A 26,805-nucleotide genomic window follows, 5' to 3' on the forward strand; every position below is an offset into this window, starting at 1 on the left:
TGGTTGTCGCGCGCAGAGAGAGGGCGGGAAGCGTTGGTTGCGCGCGATGGGAGGCGTGGCAGGGTGTGCGAGTGGGTGGGCTGGAGATTGGGAGGAGGAATTGGTAGAGGAGATGCAGAGATCGAGTGGATAGTCGGACAGCTAGGCGTCGGTGGAGCGGCTTGAGGCGAGACCGAGACGAGACGAGAGATGGGCAGCGGCAGACGGCAGGGCTTGGCTTGGCTCTCAAAGCGCCGGGGTCAGTCATGATCGGCGCTGGCCCTGCACATCCACGTCTTCCATGTCCCAGCAATAGACTCCACCACCATCACGACCCCGTCCGACTCGACCTCCTGCGCCTCTCGGGGCTTCTTCATCTGCTCCCGCACCTCTTCTGCGAGTCGGCCCCGAGTCTCGATCCAGCGCGCCGAGTCCGCCTTTGCTCCAACATCCCCGCAGCACCAACCGAGCTGCACCATGCGCGTCAACATCCCCCCTCTGACTCGGGGGCTGCTTGTCACCCTCACCACCTTTACTCTCCTCAACTGGATTCTCCGGCCTGGCTACAGCGATTGGGTACAGGGCCTGGGGAAACCGCTCCACACCGTCGGCGAGGGAGCCCCATACCTGGCCATCATCCCTTCCACCGCCATTGTCTACCCATGGGTCTTCCTCGTCGCCACGCTTGTCGAGCAAAACATCTTTGGCCTCCTGATAACTGCCCTCACCATCTTCTATGGTGGGCGCTATCTTGAGCGCGCATGGAGCTCGGCCGAGTTTTCAAAGTTCATCCTCTTCGTTTCCATGATACCCAATGTCCTGACCTTCATTCTGTACATCGTGGCCTATGCGCTTTCCAAGAATGACGAAGCACTGTACTATTCTCCGTTTCCCCCTTTTGTTCAAACTGACTCCATCTAGCACGGCAACCATCTCCGGTGGCATTTCCATCCAAGCTGCCTTCCTCGTCTCTTTCAAACAACTCGTTCCAGAACACACCGTGTCCCTCTTCCGCGGCGCGATCCGCATGCGCGTCAAACACTTCCCCGCTATATTCCTCGTCGCCAATACAATCTCAGGACTCATCTTTGGTACCGAAACCGCAATGTTTCTGGCATGGTTCGGCTTTTTCACGGCCTGGATCTACTTGCGCTTCTACCGCAAGAGCCCCTCGTTGATATCCGCCGCGACCGGCGAAGACAGCTGGGTCCGGGGCGACGCCAGCGACACCTTTAGCTTTGCGCAATTCTGGCCGGAGCCTCTACAAACGCCAGTTGGCCTCTTTTCAAGCCAAGTCTACAATGTCCTTGTCGCAATCAAGGTATGCACACCATTTTCGATGGAAGACATTGATGCTGGGAACGAACAAGCAATGGCAAGAGCGGAGGGTGGACTTCCCAGTCTGATGAACACAGGACGTGGGAGGGGTGCCAGACGCGAAGAGGCGGAACGTCGGAGAGCATTAGCACTCAAGGTGCTGGACCAGAGGCTGCACGCTGCGGCCAGCAAGCCCCAATCGCCTGCACCAGCAGTTACATCAGGGCCATCGCTCCTGGGAGAGACGACGTATGAGCCAGAGAGGCATGACGAGATGCCGCAACTGCCAACACAAACCAAGGAATAATTCATGACGTGCGAGGGGTAATAATCAAGAATGCGCTTGCAGGAGGACGCCAAAGATACTCCATGTTACGACCGATTGGCGCATCGAGCATGCGTTGTGGCGTGTGAAAAACTAAAAAGTTGTTCGGCTGTACTGCCTTCTGTGCCTCTTTAAGCGTGCTTGGAGTCGGGACGATACCATCTCCTTTTGGTATGGGATAGCACCTGATGGCCGATATTGTTGTAAGAGCAGTGTCTAGTTATTCGAGCGAGTAAATCTTGGAATTTGGCGCATGCAAACCCAATCAAGGTGCCGACTGCAACGTGTTTGAATGTTTGTTTTGGTACCGAAAAACGTTCATCTCCCAAAAGCTCCCTAAACACATGCTGCGCTAACTCTTCGCTCCAATATATGCAAGTGCCACTCAACGAGGGCTCCGACATCATTCGACAGGTGCCCTCCTCAACCTCGCCAAAGTTGCTTTTCCAGCCCTACTGTCATTTGGTCTTCCCAGCTCTCCGGAAATCCACTCACCCACTGCCGCCAGCCTCTCAACATCAATGCCAGTCTTCAGCCCCAAGCTCTCAAACAACCTGACCAGGTCCTCCGTCGCCACATTGCCCGTGGCACCAGGAGAAAATGGACACCCCCCGAGGCCCGCAACAGCGGCATCAAACTCTCTAACACCATGCTCGAGGCCGACCAATGAGTTGACCAGCGCCTGGCCATACGTGTCGTGAAAGTGGAGCGCCAGGTCCTGGGCCTCGACGCCGGCGGCCGCCAGCGTCTTGAGCAGCTCGCGGGTACGCGGCGCGGTGCCCATGCCCGTCGTATCGGCGACGGAGATGACGTCGGCGCCCATTTCGAGCAGCGACACGGCCAGCTCGGCCACCTTGTGCGGGTCGACGTCAGGGCCTTCGTAGGGGCACCCAAGCGCCACGCTGATGTAGGCGCGGACACGTAGGTTGGCGTCGCGTGCGCGTGAGAGCAGCGGCGCGAAGCGAGAAAGCGACTCGGCGATGCTGCAATTTGTGTTCTTGCGCGTAAAGGTTTCGGTAGCAGCGGTGAAGATGGACAGCTCGATTTCGGGGGTCTCCGTCGAGGTTGCGGGGTTGCTGCCTGACGCGGACGTTGGAGCGTGAGCGGTATAGGTTTTGAGAAAGTCGTCGAGGCCTCGCGTATTGGGGAGCAGGAATTGGTACTTGATTCTTTCGGGGGAGCTAGGGGGCGTTTTGAGTATGTGCTCAAGAATGGTGGACGAATTGGCCATCTGCAAAATGTCAGCTGTTGGTTGCAACTGTCTGTTTATTACGCTGACCTGAGGAACCCATTTCGGGCTGACGAAGCTGCCGGCCTCCAAGATTTTCAGTCCGGTTTCTGCGAGCCTTTCGACCAATTCGATCTTGGTGTCGACGGGGATCTGCTGCCGTTCGTTTTGAAGGCCGTCGCGCGGTCCGACCTCGACCAGTCGGACGTGGTCAGATACTCTGGATGCTGTTGCAAGAGACCTGCGGCCGAGTCCGTACTTGGCAGCGCGGGCCAAACAAAGACCAGTCCGTCTCGGAATCATGGACATGATAGAGAGGTGAAGGTTTAGAAGTTTCGTTTCTGCAAAAAACTGAAGCTGTGCTTGAGTGACGGGGAGTTGTCACTTCAGGGTGGAATGACATCGTGTGGGGTAATTGCCGGGGATAAGCCGGTAGGGCTGATTATCACCGGTGCTTTCCATGACTCGTTCGATTGCTTAACTCTGAGAAATGTTTCTCTCTTCTCCAACACTCTTCCCCAATCGATTGCTCTTCAATCACTCTGCGCTCGCCTCATAAAATACGAACAAAGCGCTCCCCTGGACTACACTTCCATTGTCCACGCGACCTTCTTCTCTTCGTCGAGGAAAATTTCCGCCTCCCCAACCACATCGCCCCACCACCAGACAGCGCAGCCATGGAGGAAGACCGCGCGGCGACAAATCTGGGCCCGGAACCTGTGGAAGAATTGAACGGAGAGCAGAGTACGGCTCCTAAACAACCGAAGAGGCGATTCGTGGGAAGAAAGACTGCAGCCGGGACAGCAGCAGCAAGATCGAATCCAGACCCTAACACGAACATTGAAGACAGCGGCGCAATCCAAGGAAAGACAAGCAGAAATGGCTGTAAAAGAATATGCACTAATAACTCTCACAGTCGCACCACAACGGAGAACAGCTCGCGCGCTCAACAACATCCCTGCATCAATTCTCGAAGACCCCGACATTAACGCTGCCATATCCCTTCTCCCAACAAACTACAATTTTGAAATACACAAGACGATACACCGCATCCGCTCCAATGACCACAAATCAGTCGCGCTTCAGTTCCCCGAGGGGCTCCTTCTGTTCGCCACCACAATCTCAGACATCCTGACGCAGTTTTGTCCCGGAATAACCACGACGATAATGGGAGACGTCACGTACGGCGCCTGTTGTATAGATGACTTTACAGCGCGGGCACTGGGCTGCGATCTACTAGTACACTACGCCCACAGCTGTCTGATCCCCGTGGCAGTCACCAAAATCGCAACATTATACGTCTTCGTCAGTATCGGCATTGACACAACGCACCTGGTGGACACAATACAACGCAACTTCGCGCCAGGCAAGACTATCGCCATGGTCGGCACGATTCAGTTCAACGCCACTATCCACGGCATCGCACCTCAGCTACGGCGAGAGGGCTACGAAGTCGTCGTCCCCCAAATCATGCCGCTCTCGAAAGGCGAAATCCTCGGCTGCACGTCGCCTCGCCTTGCCGGTCCCAAATCGAAATCTTCCTCCCTGCTCGCATCCGCCACTACCAACAAGGCCTCCAAGTATGACCCGCCATCTGCAGACCTGATACTCTACCTTGGAGACGGCCGCTTCCACCTCGAATCCGCCCAGATCCAAAACCCGCACTTGCCCTCCTACCGCTACGACCCGTACAGCCGGCGGCTAACCCACGAGACGTATGCGCACTCCGACCTTTACGCTCTGCGCACAACAGCCATCCAGTCGGCGCGTAAAGCCAAGAAATGGGGACTGATCCTCGGCGCCCTCGGACGCCAGGGGAACCCGCACACACTCACCATGATCGAAAACATCCTGAAGAAGAAGGGCATCCCGTGCCTCAAGATCCTGCTGAGTGAGATCTTTCCCGGCAAGCTACAGCTGATGAGCGCGTGCGAGGAGCAGAAGAAAAAGCAGCAGCAGGCAGACTCCAGCAGCAGCAGCGATGGAAATTGCGAGGACGGCGGCGTCGAGGCGTGGGTGCAGATTGCGTGTCCGCGCCTGAGCATCGACTGGGGCTACGCGTTCCCGCGGCCGCTGCTGAGCCCATACGAAGCACTGGTCGCGCTGGGCGTGCGAGAGGCCAAGTGGATGGATGCGGCCGAGAGGGGCGACGAGGCGGCTCAGGAGGTCTACCCCATGGACTTCTATGCCAAGGAGGGTCTAGGAAGGACGACGGCGGGACACGTAGAGGTCGGCGCATAGCATGTAAATGTGTAAGAACGCATCACAATACAGCATGGGATTCGATTCGAAGCGACTGTTGAGTATCAATAGGTGAAAAAGGAGACGGTGCTTGCGCTGGGAGAATTGCGTCGTGCCCCCAAAGCCCTATGTAGGTTCAATCTCCAAAAATACAAAGCGAGCGATCGCCTCCACAGAGAAGCAGACAAGTGAATGTCTCCCCCAAGAAGGAAACGAGCGGTTTCCACTACAGTCAAAAGGTGACAATAACAACCACCGACCCAGCTCACCGAATGGCATCCAACCCATGCCTATCCGCACCATGCAGCTCCTCCAGAATATCGCTGCCACCCAGCGCACCCAACGGCTTCGTCTTCCTGCGCTCCTCACTCCAAACTTCATGAAACTTGATACTCGTGTCGCTCGTGGCGACGACGATGCAGCCCTCGACCTGAGTGCGAGACCACCAGGCGCCGCCCTCGCCGCGGGTGCGCCCGTCGTTGGGACCGCCAGGGTACGCGATGGCGAAGAGGGCGCGGTGGTCGTCGGGCCACGGGATGGCGACGAGCTGCTCGCACGCCGGCCAGCTGAAGACGGCGATGCGGAACGGGTGGTCTGGCTGCGCGAAGCCAAACGTGGCGCAAATCTCGCGCCGCGTCGTGCTCCAGATGAGCGACGTCACTTGGGCACTGCAGTCGATGGTCGCCAGGCACGCGCCGCTGAAGGTGTGGTAGAAGTGGATGCAGCGGTCGTTGGAGCCGCCGCCAATGGCGAGCAGCCCGCGCTGCCACGGGCAAAAGGCCATAGCTTTCACGGCCGCGTTGAGCGTCCATTGGTGCTTTGCGGCTGATGCGTCGACGTCCGTCACTTGAGGAGGGCCCGTCATGTTCGCGCACAGATTGTTGAGCGACGCAAATAGACGTTTGGTATCGAAGAGGAAACACTGATTGTCATTGCCACCCGAGGCAAAAAACTCACCGTACGGCGACCACGTGAGGCCGCATATCTGCTGGCTGTGGACATTGATTCGGGCGAGCAGAGTCATTGCACCTGGCCAGTTGAAAAGGTCTCGAGAGGTGACGTCGGGCCATTCCACGGAGAAGAGATAGACGTGACCCTCCTCGTCTCCAATCAAAAGCGTCTCTGTACTTGCTACCAGAGCCGAGTCCCGGAGCGAAGATTGCTTGACCGTGTTTGGACCAAAAGAGAGACATGATATGGGAGCTGGTTGCCGAGCTTTGAACCGAGGCTCTTCGTCAAACATACTCCACAAGCAAACGGATCCGTCTGCGCGACCGATAGCCAGTATCGCTTGGCGGCCCTCGTGGGAAGAGAATGATAAAGAGGTCACATGCGCGGTGTGATTTGCGTTGATACTTTCAGGTGTGCCCACACCCCGTGTCTCCGACCACAAGTAGACACTGTGGGCAAGTCCAACGGCAAGACAGTTGAATGTGTGAGAATAGGCAAGAACCGTGCAGTAAAAGTCATCCCGAAGACGCGGCGCATCGAGCACTGTGATTTATGTCAGCGTAGGGTGTCACGCGAGAAAGACTAACATATCTGAAGGGGATTGTTGGAACAGGTCTTCTTTCTCGCGGTGGCTTTTTGGGGCCTAATCTTGTCAGTAAACTTTGGAACTGTGCGAGGATAGGAAAGGAGCCACTTGTAGTGCATCCCTCTCTGATCCACTGGCTGTCTATCCAAGAAGGAGCGCGAGACGTATTCTCGCCCGGTGGTTTTGCTGGCCTATCGAAAGATCCGAGCACACGGCTTGACTGATCAATATCCATTGCATGCGCCAGGCGGCGCTCATGTTCCTCCTGCGCTCTTTGAGAGTCGGTCTGGGTAAGAAACATTGTCGTGTGCAACGGAGCGTTGGTCCCACTGCCCAGCATGCCCCCTCTTCCATCAGGGATGCCAGGTACACTGTCGGTCACGATGGCAGATCCGCCAACATTCCAAACTGCTCCGTTGCTGACCTCACGACTACCATGTCGAAAAGCTAGGATACTTTCCGGGTCGGGCGAGCTTGGACCGATTCCCGTGGGTCGAACAGCACCTTGAAGGTTCTGGTACGATTGAATCCTTGTGCTCCGTGGAACATGCTGACTGAAAGGGTCGGATTCGGGATGCCGTTGGCGAGTGACTTTCTCGATGTCAGATAATTCTTCCGCCGGTGTGCTCAACAGCAACGTCTCCCTTGAGGTGGTTGGGGACTTTCGCGGTGGAATGAATCTGTCTAAGCATCTGCTTGCAATTCGTTCTCGCATATGAAACCCACTGGGAAAAGACCCTCTCCGTATTCTCAAGATCGAGCCTCGATTTCGAAGCGCAAGTGGCGATAGAATGCTCGTTTTGCGCTCTTGCTGCGGGAACGGGTATGCGTCGGCAGCCTGAGTTGCCGGGACGAGAGGCGTTGGAGTTCCTTCCATGTCATAACCAAGACTTGGGAACGTAGCATTGACCGGATTGGTCAAGTCAATGGACATCGCCTGTCTTCGAGTCGTTTCTTTCGAGCCTCCACTAGGTCCAGGAGTGGCGTCCGGAAGCCTAATGTCTCCGTCCGCATCTTTGACCTGGCTGATGTCGTTTTCGTCCAAAGAGAGGTTCAATAGACCACCAGAAATAGGGTCGTCGGAGGGAGATGCATCAGGCATGTCTACATCTTCATTCATGCCATCAATCTGGGTGAGGGAATCAGAGGGAGCCAGGAAGCTGTCATTCTCGTACGATTTAGAGGGGCAATCTTGTCCTCTGACAGCCCATTTCGGGGGCTGCGAACTCTCTGACAGTCGTCGCTAACGGCGTATCGAGCTTCCTTGGATAAGAAATTTCGGGCTTAGAGAACAAGCGCCGGCCATGGCGAACATCGGCTTCGCAGGGCTGCTCGGAGGAGTCAGCAGGTGCCCTTTCACAGGCTCCAGCCCCTTTGAAGGGTCCAGTCCAATGCTTGTATGGTTTCCGAATTGGACATGCCTAGAAGTATTTGAGCTGCTCTCTGGGTTTCCTTGGCTGAACGTATGAATGGATTTTGGTGGAGTCGGCGGCGGAGAGAGGGTTGGGATGTTGGAAAAGTCTAAGCCGCCGGCCTTTGGCAGGACAGAGTGATCAGCATAACGCGACTTTTCCAAACCGGTGAGGAATCTGAGCGAGTCCTTCTTCGCGGGCTCCATGTTGACGTTGACTGTCGGTGGAAAAGTTCGAGGCGTGAACGAGGACGATTGCTGAGAAAGCGTGATTATTATTGAGGCCAACGCGACACAGCACCGGAATGCTATGTGGAATTCGCTTGGACGCTGGACGAAGACAAAGTAATCTTGACAAATTTGTTCAAGGGGAAAGGAAATCCACGACGCGTGCCGTCCTGATGATGGATTGAGCGAAAAGCGAGGACAGCGGTTGGAGGTAATAGCAATGATTTTGCCAGAGGCAAAGGGACGCAAAGTCCTGCCCGAAACCTGCTCGTTAGTAAAAATTGGCAAACCTGAGGCTGCTGGAGAGAAAAGAAATCAGAAGGACTCGACGTGCGAGGTGATATTTGGGGAGACGGAGCTGGTGGTCCCCGGCCGGGCACGATTTCCGATGACGAAAGTGGAGAGCGCGCTAGACACCCAGACCCTGCCACCCAAGCTCAACTGTTCCACCACAACAATTCAGCCCTCTCTCCTACCCAGTCCGCCCAGGAAGTTGATATGGCCAGCGTGCGTCGAGCTTGCCCTTGTACGCCACACCAGCAAGTCCTAACGAGAGCAGCATGGCGTTCCGCGCGCGGCTGCAGCGGCCGAGCGCACTGAGCGCACTGAACAGGCGAGGCAAAAGGAGCTCCAGCAGATTGAGCAGTACAAGGGACTGATAGCGCTGGTGAATGCAAAGGTCTGATTCGCCCATTCATCAATAGTAGAAAGCTGACACGGTCTCTCAGGTCGCCGAAAAGCAGTACACGGACGAAGCTCTTGCCCTCACATCGAAGCTCCTTTCCCAAAATCCCGAATACTACACCATCTGGAACAATCGTCGCGTAATCCTACAGGACATATTTCGGAATGCTCAAGGTTCCGAGACCACCGACTCTGGAGGTCTATCCACGGCCCAGCAAACACTACTTGGATACATTTCCGACGACCTGCGATTTACGATACCGCTCTTAATCAAGTTTCCCAAGTGCTACTGGATATGGAACCACCGGCAATGGCTGCTTCAACAATCAACGGAGCTTGTCCCACAATCCCACGCGCGACGACTATGGCAAGAGGAGCTCGGTCTCGTTGGCAAGATGCTCAGTCGCGACAGTCGGAACTTTCACGGTTGGAGCTATCGGAGATTTGTCGTCGCACACCTGGAAGCATTACCATCGGAAGACGGGCAGAACACCAGCATGACCGAGCCAGAGTTTGAGTACACGACCAAGATGATCAATACCAACCTGTCGAATTTCTCGGCCTGGCACAATCGCACCAAGTTGATTCCGCGGCTGCTCGACGAGCGCAAGGCGAATGAAGAAACGCGACGCGAATTCCTGAAGGCAGAGTTTGAGCTAATACAAAAAGCTCTGTACACGGATCCCTACGACCAATCCCTCTGGTTTTACCATGCCAATCTCATGAGCGCGCTTGATGAGGCGACGCCCAAAAGCGCTCGAATCATCCTCAACCTGGACGTTGGTGTACGGCAAAATTTCGTAGAGGAAGAACTGGAAACCATAAAGGACATGCTAGATGGCGCAGAAGACTGCAAGTGGATCTACCAAGCATTATTGGATACGGCCGTCGCGCTCAAACAACTTAGAGGAGGAAACGACCTCGAATTGGAGAAAGAGATGGCAGGATGGCTTTCGGAATTGAGGAAGCTCGACCCTCTCCGTTCTGGGAGATGGGATGATTTGAGCAAGAAGCTGAAGCTGTGATACACTTTTGCGAAATGGTCCTTGGATGTTGCCCGCCGCTATCTTTTGTACCTTGAACGCTCCCCATCAGCTCCTCATCTGCTCCCTTAACTTCAGCATCGAGCATCGTACTCAAGAAGTAACGCGAACTAGTCTCAAGCGCAAAGTAACCATTGATTTATTAAATAGAGAGGCCAACAGCTGCTTCTTCCACAACTGAACAAGAAGACCTTTCTCCACCATCCCGACGCTTGCAGAGACAAAAAAAGAAAACAGAACAAATCAACGAAGACCGAGCACCCCCTTCAGCCAAACCCTCACCACCACCTGCACTGAGAAGAAGAAGACGCATCCCACGGCAAGAACGGCGTATCATAGACCTTCTCCGCCACAACCGCCGCATACGCCAAATCATCGACGCACATGCCGCCACCCGAAGGCCCAATATGCCGACAGTGCACCTCAGGCCTGAAGGCGACCATGTTCTGGTGCAAGCTGCGACAGAGCAGCGTGTTGCGGCCGAGCTCCCAGGCCTCGCCAAAGCGGACGTCGTTTGCGAGGAAGGCGCGGCAGGCAAAGTTGCTGTCGTACTGGCGATTTTCGCCGGTACAGTGAAGATCGTGTGTTTTACAAATGGACTCTGACAGCATTTTGCGGAAGTATTTGATGGCGTCGGTGAGGGAGGTTTTGTTTATGCGCGGCAGGATCGCTTCCAGCGTCGTTTCGAGCAGCGGCGCGAAGAAGCGGTATGTGGCGTCGTACTCCTTGATACGGCCGTCCTTGTCGAACTGGATCCAGGTGAGGATTTCAATTGGGAAGGCGCCGAGCAGCGGGTTGGTGAAGTTGACGATCGTCGACGCGCTTGCTATGTCCCGATTGGCGGCGAAGGATTGGATGTGATAGTTTGTCGGGTAGCCGAAGAGCGAGGGGGCGACGCTGTTGGCGGTGGCGTCGGTCTTGATGTTGGAGAACAGTCCGAATAAGTACTCGGTGTTGAGCTCTTGCCCGCTGAAGACGCGTGTGATGTCGACTCTTCCCTGGATGTTTGGCGACAGGAGAGAGCTGTTGATCAATCGGGCCTCTCTTTCGCCCTCGTATGTGAAGGTGTGCCAGAAGCGGTCTTGGAGTTGATAGAGTCTAGAATAGTTGAACTCGCGGCGGCCGTCTTTGTCGGGGTTGTTGATTGAATCGCACGTTGGGATCGCCAGGGATGTCGGGAGCACTGCTCCACAAATCTGGACACAGCTAAGCGCTGTCAAGGCGATACCGGCGAACAAAAAGTGCATGGCTGCTAATTGATGGGGTACTGGAAGCGTTCAAGTTCGCTGTGCTAGAGATGAAGCACCGTACGTCGAAAGATGAGAAGACGAAGGGACAACTTTGGACTTGACACGAAGAGAGGATATGGGCGACTCCCAGCTCTTCAAAGAGATGGATGGGGCAATAACGACCCAAAGACACCAGGCGACACCGCGCTCAAACCATTCATTTATGGAAGGTGCGCATTGAAGGTGGAAGCAGTATTGCCGGATCGTGGAACAAGAGAATGGAGGGCATCGACTGTCATTTCCTCGCCGATTCTCGGCTGCCTTGGAACATCAATTTCCCAATTTGCAATTGGTGATGAAGCTGTGAGACGCACCTGGTGGACCGGCGAATCGACTCGTGGTCATCTACCAACTTGCGCAACCCACCGAGCTGGAGACGTGTATTGAGAGACACGACATTATCAGCGAATCGCGCGCAAAAGGGCATAGTGGATGTGAATAGGGAGGATTTCCCTTAGTCCAGCTGCAGTAGTGACGAATGCTCCTTACGTATGACTGTGGCAGCGGACGACAGCTCCCAGAGCACAAGCGTGATGAATGGTGTACTGGTCATTGAACGGTCGCTACATGTAGAAGCAGTCGCAGTGCCAGGAGTACCATTACTTTGGATAATCCACTGTGAGGGGATTTCAATGCTGTTTCTTCTCCAAAGCAAAAGTGCATTACCGCCAGTAGTCTCTCGCGGCTGCAAAGAGCTGCGGCAGATCGTCATGATTGCTTTCGCGTATCTTGCTGCGTTCGGGAGGCCAGCCGGCATGCACATCTCGATTCGCCATTACTGGGACACAGGATTTCCAACCGACTGGAGCTCAGCTGGACCGGGAAGAGGCTGTATCGGTGGCTAGGTATCATTGGTGTGCCCTGGAATTCCAGGTCGCACAGGGGATGCATGTAGATGGATACCTGGGTCAAATCTAGAGACAAGATCCATGCGAGGGTCTTTCTTTATGGGAAAGCTAATGGACTGGTACAACATGAGAAGAACGGCGCGCGTGATTGTTCAGTAATGGACAACTTTTGGTGGATAGTCTCCTGGTAAAATGGAGCGGCAAAGAAAATGACGGAAAGAAAGGCTGCAACGGGACAGAAGCAGCCAGGCAAGAGATTCGAGCGCCTCTCACAAGGGCAAAGTAGCCAAAAACAAGGGTTGAGAAAGACGGCAGGAAAAGAGAGGCAGAAGCGAAACTGCCTCTTTGAGCAATCGGGGATCGCCAACGCTCGGCTCCTGCAACAGCAGCATGAATCGCCCGCTGACGTTCATGGACGCCTCTGCTCTCCACGCTGCAAGTCTCAAAGCCAGCGATCTGGAAGGCCTCGACCGAAGCGCCGCGTACGTTTATTTGCCAGATCGACGCCGGCTCTTAGCTTACGCAAACAGCTTTCCCTCGTGGGCCTGAAGAGCCAGTTTATGGAGGGCCGCAAGGGCCTCGTCCTCGCGGCCCTCGAGCACTCGTGGTGGTAGCCACTGACAGGGTTGACGGGAATCCCGAGCTCCTCGAGTCGTGCGGCGACAACGGCCATCAAGCCGACGGCTTCGAGGCTCGAATGACCGCTCAGGGTGCTACTGCGGCAAGCAAAGGTGAAGGGCAGGCCGTTGTCGACGGCGGCCTGGCGGTCCGCAATTACCGTCAGGCCCCCAGTCTCTCGCAACGTCATGAGCGGATCAAGAGCAGCGGGGAGCGTGGCGGAGGACGGCAGGGTGATGAAAACGTAAGAGAGGGGGTCCAGCAGAGGTCTTGCAGAGCAATGGCCATGGAGAAATTGATGTTGTATGTTTCAGGAGTCAGGACCGCGGAGGCGACGGGGATTGAGGATGCAACATGACGGGACGGCGGATGGGTGCTGCCGACGCTGTAGTTTTGGCGTCTCCGTTTAAGACTCTTCTCCCGCTCCACGCCCGTTCCACGCATTGGACACTCTGCAGACGGTGGATCGTACGGCCTACCATCGTCGTATCTTTGCTTCCTTGCACCAAACCGAATCCATCTCCGTTGCAAACGGCCAGCCACATGGCAGCTCACTGTCCCTCCGTCGTAAGGCTGACTTTTCATCGCGTATTACACTGTCTCTGTGCCTGTGTCTCACTGCTGCGTTCGCGTGTTACTTAAGTCTTGCACGTTCCTTTTTCAAAGAAAGCCGTTGCTCGTGCGCGATGGCCATGTCTCAACGTTTAATGTATTCTATTCGTGTGTCTTGAATCGCTTTTTTCCGCCTGCTTTCCCCTTGACGTTGTTACAACTGCTCCTCGCGCCTCTTTTGGACCAACAATTTCTCAAAAATCAACCGACATCCGCGCTCCTCGTCTTCGCTCTCGCTCCACTTTCCTTCTCCTCCTCCTTCTCACGACTCACGTGAACGACCATAGGGACTTTGTATCCGACGCCCTCTCTACGATCCCTTCGATCCCTATCAGGGGAGAGGGCGACCGAGATCCCCAGTCAGCAGCAGGACTATCTCTCCACCTTCAACGGCGATGAGTAATCGCAGAACGAGCCTCAGTCTGTTCCCGTCACCACCGCCGTCGGCCAATCGCCGGCCTCAGCACACCGCTTCTTCAGCTGTGCGAGAAGAAACCGGAGTCCCCATTCCCAATGTTAGTCAGCCGCCTTCTGGCCACGATACGCGGGAGAAGCTGCGCTCCGTCATCCAAGGCGAGCACGCTGCAACGGCAGAATCCATTTGCCAGCTTCGAAGGCTAGCTGTACGTCTTGTCGTCAACATACACGTGAAGGAGGTCAAAACCGCACAGGCGGCGCGCAGCCTTGCGCAGAGCCGTCGGAATGACTACCTTCAAAGCCGCAAACATGAAGGACGCATTGCGCAGCTTCAGGTTACCCTTGCTCAGTATGAGCGCCGGAATAGGGAACTGCTTCATCATTTGGAATCGAATGATCAGTTTGCTCTACAGTGTACGTCTTATCCCAATTCACCCCAGCGATTGTGGACAAAAGCGACCAGGATGAGCGATAGAATAGCTTATCGAGGACTGTCGTCTTGCCTTTGATCTTTTTGCTGACGTATCAAACCGGGACTAGCACAGAACCCACAACTGGTGCAGTTGAAACCTCACCGTCTCATAGCTGCACGACGACCGTCATCCACGTCCAATTCCACCTCGAATTCCTCGTCCTTGCCTTCATCGACGCTCCAACGGGGTGCCAGCTTCACAACGGGTAGCCATTCCGTCAAGAGCCCTGATGGAGCGAGTGACTTGTACGAGGCACAAAAGATCAACAATCGTCTGATCAAGGCCAAGAAGCAATCGGATCATGCTCTACTCCTCTGTCGCTCTCGAATAGCGGCACTGCAAGAAGAGTACCAGCAAAGCCAGAAGAATGCTCGGAACCTGGATGCTTTGCTACAAGAGTACAAGTCCAAATCCAAAGCACTAGAAGCCGAGAAGGCCAAGCTCGAGGACAATCTGAAGGCAACGCAAGAGAAATTGGCGACATCTGCGAAATCTGAAGAGACACTGCAGGTGGAGCTGGAGATGCACACGGCGAAGATCGCAAAGCTCGAAAAAGAATGTCTACAAAGCCGGCAGCGGATTACTGTGCTAGAAGATTCCTGGTCTGGCATCGAAGAGCGACTCGTGTCCTTCAAACTCCAACTCAAATCTCTGGAAAGAGAGAAGTTTTCTTTGCAACAAGAATTTTCCACCATTCGCCAAAAGTTCAACGTCTCTGAAGATTCCCAATCCGACATACGAACCGACTTGGCGTCCAAAGACTCAGAGATCACGTCGATGCGCGAGAAGCTCCGCCAAACCCAAAAGACCGCGGAGACTTTGCAGTCGACGGCTGAATTTTTCGAGGACGCAGCCAATCAGCTGTCGAACAAAATCGAATCTGCAAGCGGGCCGACCGTCATCCTTGAGAAGCAGCTGCAGGCAACCGAAGCGACCAGGGAAGGTATAGAGAAAGACCTGGACCATCTTCTGTCCGCCAATAAGCTGTCAGAAGATGCACTCAAAGCTGCAATCGAGGCCAAAACGGCACTGTACTTTCAGTTGCATGAGATTGAGGTACAAAAGTCACGCATTCAAAATGAGCTCATGAACATGCGATCCAAGATTGAAGTTTCGGATATGAACGAGGCAAAGGTCAAGAGACAAGTTGACGACCTCGTCCAATCCCGCCGAAGCGTTCAAAACCAGCTACGCGAAGCTTTGCGCAAGCTCGACGTGGAAGAACAGAAAAATCCTGAGGCAGCCTCCGAGCTCGACCAACTTCGCGCCGCAAAGGTCGACCTGGAGCACAAACTAAAACAGGCCAAGACATCCACGGGAAATCTCCAGGAAGAGCTCTCCGCGACAAGACGGCGACTCGCAAATGCCGAGAAAAGCAAGGATCAGCTCATGGCGCAGTTCGAAGAGAGCCAAAAGAACAACACTAATCTCTTGTCAGACGTGCACCAACTCAAGCGGGACAAGGCTATTGCCGAGTCTGAACTGAACACGGCTCTCAAGGGACGGGCCAGCCTCGAATCAAACGCGCGTTCAAGCAGGACAAAGTTGCTTGTGGCAGAAACAAACGAAGTTAATCTGCAAGCGAAGTTGAGCGCCGCCGAGCAAGAAGTGGAGAACCTGCGTCGAGTCATGCGAGAAGCCATGCGCGCCGAAGGCTCACTCGAGGCGAGAATTGCCGTTGCCGAGGACGAACTGGCTGACTTGCGAAAAGCCAACGAGGAGTTGGAATCTTTGCTTAGCGAAGCAGAAAATGGCATGGAGGCGGCAGAACGCACGGCCGAACTGACCGGGATGAAGCTCCTCGATGCAAGCGCTCGACTCGAAACGGCAGAAGGCGACCTGGACGAGTACCGGCACAAGCTGTTGGCGACAGAGCACCAGCTCCGACAGCTGCAGCAAGATCAAGAGGAAAAATTTAGTCTCAACTACGACACGCCACCTGTGGAGACACCGGTCATGGAAGGCAGCAGCAGCCGGAGTTACAGCTTCGTTGAAGAAACAGCCATCAAGATTGAAGATGTCAACGAGTTGGAGAGAACGAGCGGCGAGTTCGAGACTGAGCTTTCAAGAATCGAGAGCGAGTTGCAAATCCTGCGTGAAAACAAGAGAACGTTTCATCGCATGGTCAAGAGTCTCAGGAGACACGGAGAAGCTCTCCAGATTCTCGACGAGTGGTGCACTGCTCCAATTCCAGAAGCCGAAAAGACTCTCCCTCCCTTCCCTCCCATGGACTTTTATGGTCGCGGGACGCCATCGTCACAGAACGTCCGCAAGTTGACCGAATTGGAGCTCAGTGATTGGGCTAGGGAATTCGAACGCGTGAGAATGCTCAGGGATGAGAACATCGTGCAGCTCGAGGGGCTCAAAAGGTCCCACAGTACACTCAAAAAAGGTTTCCTCCAGGAAAACGAGGCGGATTTCCAGCGGCAGCGAGAACAGAGCCCGGCGAAGTAAGTTGACCACGCTATCCCACTGCAAAAAGCACCCGACTCACATGCTCCATCAGACCACAACGACGAAACATCTTCCGTATTTTCCAATGGAGCGCGTCGCACAAGTCCACGCCGTGGCACAAGCGCAAAATGCAACCCAAGCCGCTCCCGCCGACGCCCTCTCCGCCGACGGAGTCGAGCGGGCCATCAGCAGCAACAGCGCCACAAGCAGGGGCTCTCCGGCGCTCCACCTTCGCTTCAAGGGAGTACGGCCGCGAATCCGAAGTGGCCCAGAAGGACGCCGAGCTAATATTCGATGTGGAAACGCGAACCTGGCAAACGCCCGGTATCACAGAGTCCTTGAACCCCACCTCGAAGACGCCGTCGCCCATCACCCGCAATGATTACAGCTCCTTGACGCGCACCATTTTGACGGATCCGTCATCCTCGCACAAGCCGCCCTCGCGCCGTAGCCACCCGGTCCAGCTCAGCCGCCCCGCGACTGCTCAGAGCAGCAACCGGGACAGCGACAGCGGAGTCAGCCTTAGCACGGCTGCTGAGGAGAGGAAGACGTGGACCAGCTCGCTGAAGAGGAGGATTGGGCTGTGATGGAAGAGCCACAAGCGTGTACGATAGATGAGGCGCCCGGGAGTCCCTTTTGTTGTTGTGTGATGTAGAACGCGTAATGTTGCGTCTGAAATGGTTGTTGATGTTTTTGTTGACGCTGGCGATTTCTCACGATTTACTCTTTCTCGTCGACCGAGAAAGGCGAAAAAGCTCATGAATTCCATCCTCTATCCAAAAGCTATACGTCTGTGTCGGATATCCGACCAAGGAATGTCTTGTCCTTCTTTTGCTCCCATGCATATGCATATGCGTCCACACTGCATCATTGCCGTCACAGTTGTGGCAATACCTGGAATAGATGGAAATTCTAAATGGTAGAGCGGTCGAGACTGTACAATCCCAGTCAAGACAATGCATGGCTTGACGGGATGGGCGGATGTGAAACGGGCAGACTTGAGTCGCGCGAAGCTAGCTGTCCCGCAGACATGAAGCTTGCTCTGCAGAGCCTGTTGAGGGGGTTCGGGGAACTCCGAGCTTCATCGGGGAACGGCGGCAGGTTGGGCGAAGTTTTTTGGCGAAGAAACCAACCTGCCTAAAGCTTGCCCCCTTTCCGCCCCGCCCCTGGTCGATTCTTTCGCCCCCCCCACCACTAGTTACCCCTGTGGGTGGAGGGGCGTGGGTGCTGCAGCTGCAGGGACTGCTGCGTGCAGGTGGCGCATGTACGTAAATAACAACGGCAGTTGTCTGTATATCAGGTGAGAGAGCATTTTGATTTCATCGCGTCGCCGTTTCCCCCCTCTTTCGTGCAGTGCTGAAGCTTTACGGTCCGAGCTTGGTATTAGAGGATACTCAAGCTACCTAGCTTTGTCCCATTCCTGCGGAGGTGGAAAAAGAAAAAAAAAAAAAAAAAAAAAAAGGATGCATTGATGCCCATTCGTCAGCGGAGGTAGGTCCTTAAGCACAATCAGCCCAATGGTGCCGTGTCTGACCACAGACTGATGGGTCGATGGAATAAAAGCACTTTGTGGATGCAGTTTGAATTCCGCCCTGGCTCTGGACTGCTGTCGTGGCTTGAATCTTGACAGTGTTTTTTCTTCAGCTGTCAGGTCAGCTGGAGCTGGAGTTGTCGCCCGCTTCAGGTTGGGTCCTGTATCCACATTCCGCCATTCCGGCCTCGCTTCAGCCGCACCTCGCCGACTGTTGAGATTTCTGACCTGCTGATTTCATGGAAGTTTGCCGTTGAATAGACAGGAGTCGAGTCGCGTTCTGGAAGGTGGGTCGGTCGGTGCAGGGTGCAGTCAATGTACGTGAAGCAGTCACCACGTGGATGCACCTCCAACCCTGTTCCAAAACCGCCCTTGAACTGTCGGGATTCAGAGCTCGGCCGCGGCTTCAACAAGTCGCTAGGTAGGTGTTTCGGCGGTGGAGAAGGAAGAGAACGGAAGGAGACTCCGTTCAGCTCACCTCGTGGTTACCGGCCCGAGCATTTGCCATCGGGCTCGGCACCGCACCTAGCAACCATCGATCCTGGAGCGGGCCGGCCCGAGTTTCTTCCGTCCTTTTTTCGAGCGGTTCCGTTTTTCTCCGTCCGCTGCCCCGCTGTGCTGGCGATGCTATCAGAATCCAGATCTTGCCGACAGTTCATGACCGGATCGCGGCTATTGTACCAATGGCACGGCACTGATTGACGACTGTCGGCCGCTGTGGACAGTGTCAAAGCAACTCTAATCTCACTTTAGTGGCATGGATACGACTCGAGTCTATTGGAACTTCTCTGATTCGGCAGTGATTCTCTGATTCACATACTGGTTGAGCCACTCTTATCTACCACGCCAAGGAAACAACGCAAAGACTGGGTATCATGAAGGAAATGTTTCATACAAAGGAAACACAACTTGATGCCTATGAACAAATGAAAGGTTGAGAAGAGGAGGGTTGTCGATTTCCTTCATCGATCTTAGTGCCGCCACAATGCGAATCATGTCAGCACGAATCGCACATGTGTCCAATGGCCTTTTCGAGATCGGCAAAGAGATTCAGGACCTCGCCATCGGCATAGATCCGAATGGACTCGACGTCCTTGCGGTTTGTGTGGTATGGCCTGTCCGGGCTGTCTGCCTTGACAGGACTCCTCGGCGGAGTCGTTTGGCACGTCTCGTCGGTCGACCTGGCGATGCAAGGCATGACGACAGCAGCAGCCACGTGCTCGAGCAGCTTCTCGCGAATGCGTGTCCTGCGACCTTCGGCTTGTTCAATCTTGAAAATCCAATCGTCGATGGAGATGTCCAACTCCACAAGAGCTTCCTCCTGCTTCAGTAGGCTGTCCCGGTTGAAGCAAACGGTCTCGCTTTTTCTGAGATACGACAGCATCCGCGCGTGGAGCCTTTGACGACCTTCTCGGAGAGACTTGTAGGTTCTCCTCAAGTAGTCGCATCTCTCGTCCAATGCGTGGAGCTCCTTGGTCAGGGAGTTTACGTCGCGACAGTTGAGCACTTCGAATTTTTCGACTTGGCCATACGCCTTGTCGCTCAATCTTTCTCTTTCAGAATTGGCCAGTGTCGAGACGGCCACCGAGGCGGGCAGACCTCTTGGGAGTCTCCATGTGTCCGTATTTTCTCCGTCCGTCGGGCTTGCAGTCTGTCCAGCTCGGCTTTCAGCTCGGCTACCAGCTCGACTTTCGACGCGTTGTGGAGTCCTTCCATATGAGTTGCCTCCGCTCATGACTGATTGTCCTGACCTCCTTCTCCTGTGGACAATAGGACGGTCTCGCTTGTCAAGGGATTCGGGAGACGAGCATCGACCTTCAATAAAATACTTTTCTCCTGCGGGATCTTCTCCAATCGTCGGATCAGCGTTGCCAAAATCCATCCTCGGTTGTGGACGAGTCGCTGGAGACTTCTTCGTGTAGAGCGAGGGCGACTTTGGCGGTACTTCTGGAGGCATGTCTTCTTCTTCACCTCCCACTTTGGTGTTGACTTGCAGTCTTGATTGGCCGGAGGTCATGGACGTTGGGCTCAGAATCGGCGACAAGGGCTTCAGCATTGGCAGGCATGGTCCAGTGGTTTTCGCTGGTGATCCCGACGAAGCTGACGGGGGTGTCGTGACCTTGGGCAGTAACGCCGGCCCAGTCACGCAGGAAATCATGGCATCTCCGAATGGATTGGCTCGCCATTGATTTCCATTCGGAGGCGCGCTTTCGGATCTCTCTTGGATTGGCTGAATTGACTCTTTTCCAACTGGAAAATACCCAGGAATTGTCGCTAAGAATCCCCTCAAGTTAAGACTTTTTCTTTTCTTGGAAGACACAAAACTTACGAGAATCGAGCAGAGCCTCGTATCTCTCCTTTGGAGGAGGTGCCAACATGTCTGGAACGCTGACTTTTCTCCTGTTTGATATGGTTGCATCTTTCTTTCGAGATGCAGAGCATCCACTCGTAACAATGGCGTCTCCCATGGCTGTGGCCGAACGTTGTACAGAGAGTGCGATTCTCTTCTCATAAGGGACCTTAGGCCGATCCGGAATTGTTGGTTCCTTCTTTGTTGGCCAGAGTTGGTACCGCGGCTGGCCTCGCTTTGAATGGGATCGATTCAACGCTGTCCTACTATCCGGTCTTTCGGGTTGCTCCTAGTTTCGTGATCGACTCAGTACACCGGTATTTTCAAAGGGTGCAGTTTCGGACTGGAGCTTACATTGCGCGAGGCGGCCGAGGTGGCGTCTTGTATATGGGCTCCTAATCTTTTGTCCATGACGCTTTCACGAATGCACTTGGCTATGTGTGTCATGGCAAGAGGTTGGGATGATGCTATATCCAAAGCTCCATAGGCCCTCGAGGGTGAGAGACTTCAGGCGTGACGCGTGGAGCCCCTCTTGCAACAGGCATTGGAATTCTGCTTCTTTAAGTTCCGACACGTTATTGCAAGGGCGATGGACGCAGGTGCCCTGCGATTCCATGACATCGGCGCATGGGCAAAGAGTCGCCTGGCAAAAGATCTGCTTTGGATGGGGGCAACGGCCGAACCATCTGAAACAACTCGTCGACCCGAAGGCGTGATTCGTGGGGTATGACTACTGCACGCGCTCAGGCGCGCTAACGCAAGGAATCCTCATCTCTTTTGCCCTCATCCACGCGCTCTTCAGGAACTTCAACTCTTCACGTTGGACTCAAAAGCAAGGGCGAAAAAAAGAAAAAATTAAAATAAAAATGAGCAACCCTTTTGTTGACCTGATGCATGAACTTGGAGATTGCTCGGATAAGCGTAAGCGATTCGGCTCGTGGGCAAGTCTATTTCTGTGCGCTCGGTGCACACCCTTCTCCTCCTATCCAGGATCTGTCAACCGATCTGCTACCGTGCGACTACTGTGTTGACCTCCTAACTAAAGCACTCTGACGACGTCAGCTTGCTTCCATATCGGTTGTTTGGAATGCATGAGCGGCTTCACTCGAATCCCTCGGCGTCATTGCCTGCAGAACGACGGGATGCAGCCCGCATCCCCTTGCAGTAGACCTCGTCACTACGGGAAAAACTTGGACGAAAGCATAGTCCAAAAGACACACGAGCCTGACCTCGAGGCACTTTCGGTGGCTGGGTGGCCACGAGCTACGGAATGCCGATCCTTCAACAGGCGAGCCGGGTCTGCCTTCGCCTAACGACAATTGGCCGACTCTCCTTTTCACCTCCACGTCCTGTCCTGAACGCCTATGGTCATACGGCCGCTGTCATCGTCTTTGCTTGGTCTCTGGCCGCGCGCGCAAACGATTCACAGCCATCCCCTCTTCCGATGCAGTGCCTCGCTCCGCAGCCTAAGAACGGCATTTCGGGAAGTTGGGAGCTCAGAGCGTTGTGATTGACCTCGAGAGACCAGGATAGCCATAGTAGGCGGTTGATATAGACTGATTCGCATGTTCGGATTTGTCTTCAACACGGCACCAACTTTCCGAATGCGTGGTTTCTGGCGCTTGGAAATCGCTCAATCTGTAAACACAGTTCTGGAATCCTGGTCGCGTCAACTTGGACAAAACTCTGCTCGAAACCTCAAAGCATCGAAACGGAAACCGCAGAATCATCTCGAGACATCCCTATATCCAAGCATGTGGTCTGGAGAGTCAACACATGCGTCTCGGCGCCGTTGCCTCCCTGAATCTGTCTTGTCTCGCTTCTAGACAATAGAGTCACTCTGATGTCTTTGATGGCTCTGCTCAGAAGCCCCGCAGTCCAGATTGCACCAGACTCTTTCTGTGGGGGACCACGATACGTAATTGGAGATACGAAAAAACCTGCATCCGAACACCTTTTTCATTCGGTAAGGTACGTGGAATTCCCTCATGGTCTTCAGCACGCTGGACTCTACTTCCAACACTTCACGAAACCCTTCCCATCCGCGCTCAAGACGACCTCTCGCGTGTGATGCGCATCTGCTGGCCCGAGGCGTCAGAAGGTGAGTGCTTTCGCAATCCAGCCTTCTGGACCACGTCGAGACAGGAGAGAGTGCATAAATATTGAATCTCGGTCTGGGCTGGACTCTGATCAGCACAACTTCCCAACACCAGGCCTGAGAGGTCGTTGTTTCTCTTGGCATACTCCATGTGGCTCGCTGAAGCCAAGGATTGCCATGCACGGGGCTGATCAGGGACGGGACGCGAGTAGGCGATTGGATTGCGAAGACTAGCGGCCAACACGGTGCGCTTTGCGGTCTTGTGAGCATCAGCTCAGCAACTAAGTGGACCGTGGGAGCCTCCAAGTCTTAAGGACGATGATCGGTGGACCTCGACCCCTCAGCTCATTTCCTACAACTGCAGTCGCTGTCACCATTGCAGAAATCCGCAATTTGGTGTTGCGGAGCACTCCCGCGTCTTGACACAGCAACAGAGGTCACCGCACGGTGACTGCTTGGTTCAGATACAGTGGCGACTGTACAAGAAAGGCGGTGTCTTGTGAACAGGCCGAATAGCAATCGAGGCAAAGAATGGGGTTTGTTGCTGATTCGTTCGAACGCGCCTTTCGTCAGTGTACCATCAATATGGAAAACAAAACTCACAAGCGAGCCCCAACTCCCAGCATTTCCTCGCGTCCTGCAACTCCACCGTGGCCAAGACGACGTTACCAGTTGCGCAAAATCCATCGGCTCTCTTATGCAAGTAAGGCGACCGAACACCTGGAAGAAAAGGCTAGCGGTCCAGCATCGACCTTCACAACGGTTCTAGTCCAATCCATGTGGATATCTGGCGACCAGCGAAGGGGGCGACCAACGGAACCACGAGGAAGAAGACAGCCGAAAAATTCGAGAGCAATCTTGATGTGGCAGGCAAACCCCAAGTGCTGAAACGACTGTTGTTGGAAGACTGTCCAAAACCTGCATGCCCCTCCACTTGCCCCACGGGCGAGACCCTTCTGATCCTTGAGGACGAGAACTGGACGAGTCGTGATGATTCTGCGAGAACACATCCGTCTGCGACACAAGAATTCGCGTCACCCATCGTTTGCAGGCAACCCAGTTATGCTCGGCTTTCAAGGATGGGCTTGGTAACTCCAGGCGCAATGCACCAAGTCCGATGAGAAGCGAAGACGAAAGAAATTTTTGCTCGTCTCCAGTCGCCCGCTTCGCACGAGTTCTTCATTGGATGCAACTGCAAGCGGTGGCCGTGGCAGACCGGCCTGTGCCCTTGCTGTTCCGTGCCTTCAAGCTCCCTGCCCTGTCGCCGCCGAGCGCGTGGTCGCGAGACAGGGCCTCCCACGCCCTCCCGCGAGCCTTGCAAGGAGATGAAGGAACCATTCTGCAAGGCACCTTGCTGAGCTTTTTCTCTTTGTTCTCCGCTCCGTCCCTCTGCCAAGGACGTCCTTGTCCAAAAATTTCCACGTTCGGATGCCAAAGCTCCCAGATGACGGGTGCTGTCCTGCAGACGCGTGGCGTTTGTTCGAGTCAGCAACACCGCGCCTGTACCTGTTTATAGCAGATCCGACGACGAGAATAGTCCATGATGATGCAGTGGTTCGACGATGTCGATGCGGTTTGGGCGTGTGCTCCGGACAATCACCATGCGTTTGCTAAAGAAAGCATTCGGATAGACGTCGCTGTAGAAGTAGCACGATTTCGGGGCGATGATTGCCTCCTTTGGCGCGAGGAAGCGTCTTTGGTATGCAAGCGAGATACAATCTGAGATGCTCAGTACCAGAGCAACGAACTCGGCGCGGAAGTTGGCTTGACTCTGGAAAGAGATCACCAACAGAAGCTCTTTCAAGCGACAGCTCACCTATTTGAGGATCAATCCTCGCTTCCAGCTTCGAGGCCCCGTTTTTGATTGCGGCTCTGTCGAATATCTTCCCCAGATGAGTCCTCACAACTTCCATAACGAGCCCCTTTCACGTGTGAGCCAGCGGCCCGACTCCAAGGTTCTCCTGACTACGCCAACCAGGAACATCGCTCTCGCCGCAGGCTGCCTCAGCAGCGGATCCGCCGACCATTCACCAGGAAGACCTGTCCGGCCACGCGCCACACCCATTTTGCAGCGCGCGCTTTCCACAGCGGTAACTTATGGAGCGGGCTAGCTAGGCCCGAAAGGGCGGGCAGACCTTTTTTTCTTTTTCCAACAGCCCGTGGCATGCATGCATGCTGCTGGGACTTTTTGGACGAATGCCAGCTCGCTCCTCGGAAGCGGATGCGGGTACTTCCACCGTCACGGGTCGACGTGTCGCAGGCACGCGGGAGGGATGCCGATGGCGCCTGGGGAGGGCGGTAGGGGCAGCGTGCGTTGTTGGTTGGGAAGACAACTATCTGCTGACACTTGGCAAGGGTGAGCGTTTGGTGGGTAATCGGTTACAGCGCACCTGAGCGGCGTGGAGTGCGCAGTCACAAAATGCTTCCTTTTGGCGCCGGCGCAGTGGTCGTATCAATGGGGACGAAGGCATAGTTGGACGTGCTGTCGGAGCCCCCCCATGCCAGCGTGCTTCTTCAGGCATTGCTCCGCCAGAAGATGCGAGTGGTGGTGTGATAGACAGTTCATGGGGGCTCTTCCTGTGCGAAATTGAGCGGGTTGGGACTTGCAAACAACATCAGTCGTAAGTCCAGACCGGTGATCCTTCAGAACGGGTTCACTACTCTTCCCAGTGCGGTCGCTTATACAGACAACTGCCTGGTTGGGTTAGCGCCGCCGTTGAAACAGGAGGAGCGATAAGCTTCGCCGCCAAAAAAACGGGAGCACTCCGCATTTGTGTGGTGAAACCGACACACATGAGGCCATGGAAGACGATCCCTCGTTGGCCCTGCTCACCGGTGCCAGACCTTCAACAAATCAACTGACATGTCATCTGGGCCGGTTTGTACTCAGGAATGGAAAATTTTCACAACACTGACAACGCACCACAGCTTGACTTTGAAAGATGTCATCGCTTTGAGTTGAATCAATTTGGTAGCTGAATTGATCTATAGAAAGCAAGATAAGGAAAGGACTTTTGTCCACACTGAAGAATGAGCGGGCAGACCTTGTGAGGGACTAGATCGTACCATAGAATATCAAGCAACCAAATCCAGCCAGCCAACACTTCCACTCCACAAAACCAAGCAAAACGACCACTACATCATCCGCGCCAACGCGCAACCTACCTAATCGCCCTCCGCTAAACCAATCTAGTACCCCGCACCTTTGACGCGGGGGGATCAAAGCCGCGCTACATTCGTTAGCCACAGCACCAACCCCCCATCACAACAGCCCAAGCGAAACCATCATGCGCTTTCCCCCATTGCGGCCATGGCGGCGCCACAACGGGCGTTAGTCGCGACAGCTAGCGCGGCTGTTGCAGCGCGCCCTCGCGCAGTGGCGCTCGAGAGAAGAATGAAGTTGCGCGGGCGGCCGGAAAACGCATGGTGCGGAGTTTGTTTCGGCGCGTCCGTCGATGGGAGGGAGTTCGGGAGGCTGACTGACGTTCTGGGTCTGTGCGTGGTCTTGTTTGTATACTGGCTGGGAGGCGATGGAGTGTGGTTTGTGGTGGTTACCAGGAGATAATCACTGCATTTTGTCATTGCAACGCTCCAACGCGTGTGCGAAATCACAGAGGTGCAACGTAATCCAATCTTCAATGGTACTAGATCATTGCGCAAAGGTGCTTGCGACACAACGCTCTCTCTCTCCTTCTGAACCCAACCTCGATCCGGAACAAGCGCTCCAGACCGCGTGCATTTCGCCATTCGTAGCGTTTCTAGATGCGCATGCCTCTCTCCATCGCGTGCGGACACCATGATTAGGGTGAGACCTACTACCTCTCATCCAACGACATGTATGTAGCACAGCACAGTACAGTTCACGCGTACGTCACGAATACTGCTCCAGATCTCCAAAGCCTCGAATGGATCAGTGACCCTGAAAGGATAGCTTACACAGGAGACGTGGGTGGGTGTTTGCAGACGGCAAGTTGTGTTTCGTGTTCCAGCAGAGGTCAAATGCTTGCACCGTGTCTGCAAACAGTCTCAGAGGGCTCTTCCGAGATTTTGAGGGGTCAAAAGAAGAAGTGTCCATGGTCGAGGGTTTTTGGTCAACCTTTTGTTAAGTCTGCCTTAAGCTGG

The 26,805-nt window shown here is 54.6% G+C and overlaps 9 protein-coding genes across 9 annotated transcripts; 4 read left to right on the top strand and 5 right to left on the bottom strand.

The window, feature by feature from the left end:
* The first annotated feature begins 271 nt into the window (after positions 1–271).
* On the top strand, positions 272–1,888 carry IWZ02DRAFT_448212 (eukaryotic integral membrane protein-domain-containing protein). The gene is made up of 2 exons (XM_066767324.1): positions 272–854; positions 901–1,888. The coding sequence occupies exons 1-2, from the start codon at positions 457–459 to the stop codon at positions 1,601–1,603; spliced, it is 1,101 nt and encodes a 366-aa protein (XP_066623642.1). The 5' UTR covers positions 272–456; the 3' UTR covers positions 1,604–1,888.
* IWZ02DRAFT_448214 (hydroxymethylglutaryl-CoA lyase) lies at positions 1,889–3,247 on the bottom strand. Its single transcript, XM_066767325.1, has 2 exons — positions 2,901–3,247; positions 1,889–2,852 (listed from the first exon to the last, which is right to left on the bottom strand). The coding sequence occupies exons 1-2, from the start codon at positions 3,156–3,158 to the stop codon at positions 2,025–2,027; spliced, it is 1,086 nt and encodes a 361-aa protein (XP_066623643.1). The 5' UTR covers positions 3,159–3,247; the 3' UTR covers positions 1,889–2,024.
* Positions 3,248–3,340: 93 nt separating this feature from the next.
* IWZ02DRAFT_448215 (diphthamide biosynthesis protein 1) lies at positions 3,341–5,169 on the top strand. The gene is made up of 2 exons (XM_066767326.1): positions 3,341–3,711; positions 3,764–5,169. The coding sequence occupies exons 1-2, from the start codon at positions 3,527–3,529 to the stop codon at positions 5,088–5,090; spliced, it is 1,512 nt and encodes a 503-aa protein (XP_066623644.1). The 5' UTR covers positions 3,341–3,526; the 3' UTR covers positions 5,091–5,169.
* Positions 5,170–7,342, bottom strand: IWZ02DRAFT_417509 (WD40-repeat-containing domain protein; the record flags this gene model as incomplete). Its single annotated transcript, XM_066765798.1, has 2 exons — positions 5,170–6,584; positions 6,736–7,342. 2 exons carry the CDS (start codon positions 7,340–7,342, stop codon positions 5,356–5,358), a joined length of 1,836 nt encoding a protein of 611 aa, XP_066623645.1. The 3' UTR covers positions 5,170–5,355.
* A 1,323-nt stretch (positions 7,343–8,665) lies between these two features.
* IWZ02DRAFT_224718 (uncharacterized protein) lies at positions 8,666–10,123 on the top strand. Its single transcript, XM_066762868.1, has 3 exons — positions 8,666–8,773; positions 8,826–8,945; positions 8,995–10,123. Exons 1-3 carry the CDS (start codon positions 8,765–8,767, stop codon positions 9,973–9,975), a joined length of 1,110 nt encoding a protein of 369 aa, XP_066623646.1. The 5' UTR covers positions 8,666–8,764; the 3' UTR covers positions 9,976–10,123.
* Positions 10,124–11,507, bottom strand: IWZ02DRAFT_224719 (uncharacterized protein). Its single transcript, XM_066762869.1, has one exon. It carries the CDS (start codon positions 11,238–11,240, stop codon positions 10,272–10,274), a length of 969 nt encoding a protein of 322 aa, XP_066623647.1. The 5' UTR covers positions 11,241–11,507; the 3' UTR covers positions 10,124–10,271.
* A 1,224-nt stretch (positions 11,508–12,731) lies between these two features.
* IWZ02DRAFT_355554 (uncharacterized protein) lies at positions 12,732–13,016 on the bottom strand (the record flags this gene model as incomplete). Its single annotated transcript, XM_066764290.1, has 1 exon — positions 12,732–13,016. A coding segment is annotated over one exon (285 nt), but the record flags the coding sequence as incomplete, so codon positions are not given.
* Positions 13,017–13,755: 739 nt separating this feature from the next.
* On the top strand, positions 13,756–17,291 carry IWZ02DRAFT_489473 (uncharacterized protein; the record flags this gene model as incomplete). Its single annotated transcript, XM_066769576.1, has 3 exons — positions 13,756–14,191; positions 14,318–16,700; positions 16,757–17,291. 3 exons carry the CDS (start codon positions 13,756–13,758, stop codon positions 17,289–17,291), a joined length of 3,354 nt encoding a protein of 1,117 aa, XP_066623649.1.
* A 1,941-nt stretch (positions 17,292–19,232) lies between these two features.
* Positions 19,233–21,032, bottom strand: IWZ02DRAFT_468881 (Up-regulated during septation-domain-containing protein; the record flags this gene model as incomplete). Its single annotated transcript, XM_066768664.1, is given in 6 exon segments — positions 19,233–19,864; positions 19,916–20,232; positions 20,257–20,509; positions 20,565–20,860; positions 20,940–20,980; positions 21,000–21,032. 6 exon segments carry the CDS (start codon positions 21,030–21,032, stop codon positions 19,233–19,235), a joined length of 1,572 nt encoding a protein of 523 aa, XP_066623650.1.
* Between the last annotated feature and the right edge of the window lie 5,773 nt (positions 21,033–26,805).

Source organism: Phyllosticta citriasiana (genome assembly GCF_038021145.1).
Source record: "Phyllosticta citriasiana strain CBS 120426 chromosome Unknown IWZ02scaffold_5, whole genome shotgun sequence".
In the NCBI taxonomy this organism is placed as follows: domain Eukaryota; kingdom Fungi; phylum Ascomycota; class Dothideomycetes; order Botryosphaeriales; family Phyllostictaceae; genus Phyllosticta; species Phyllosticta citriasiana.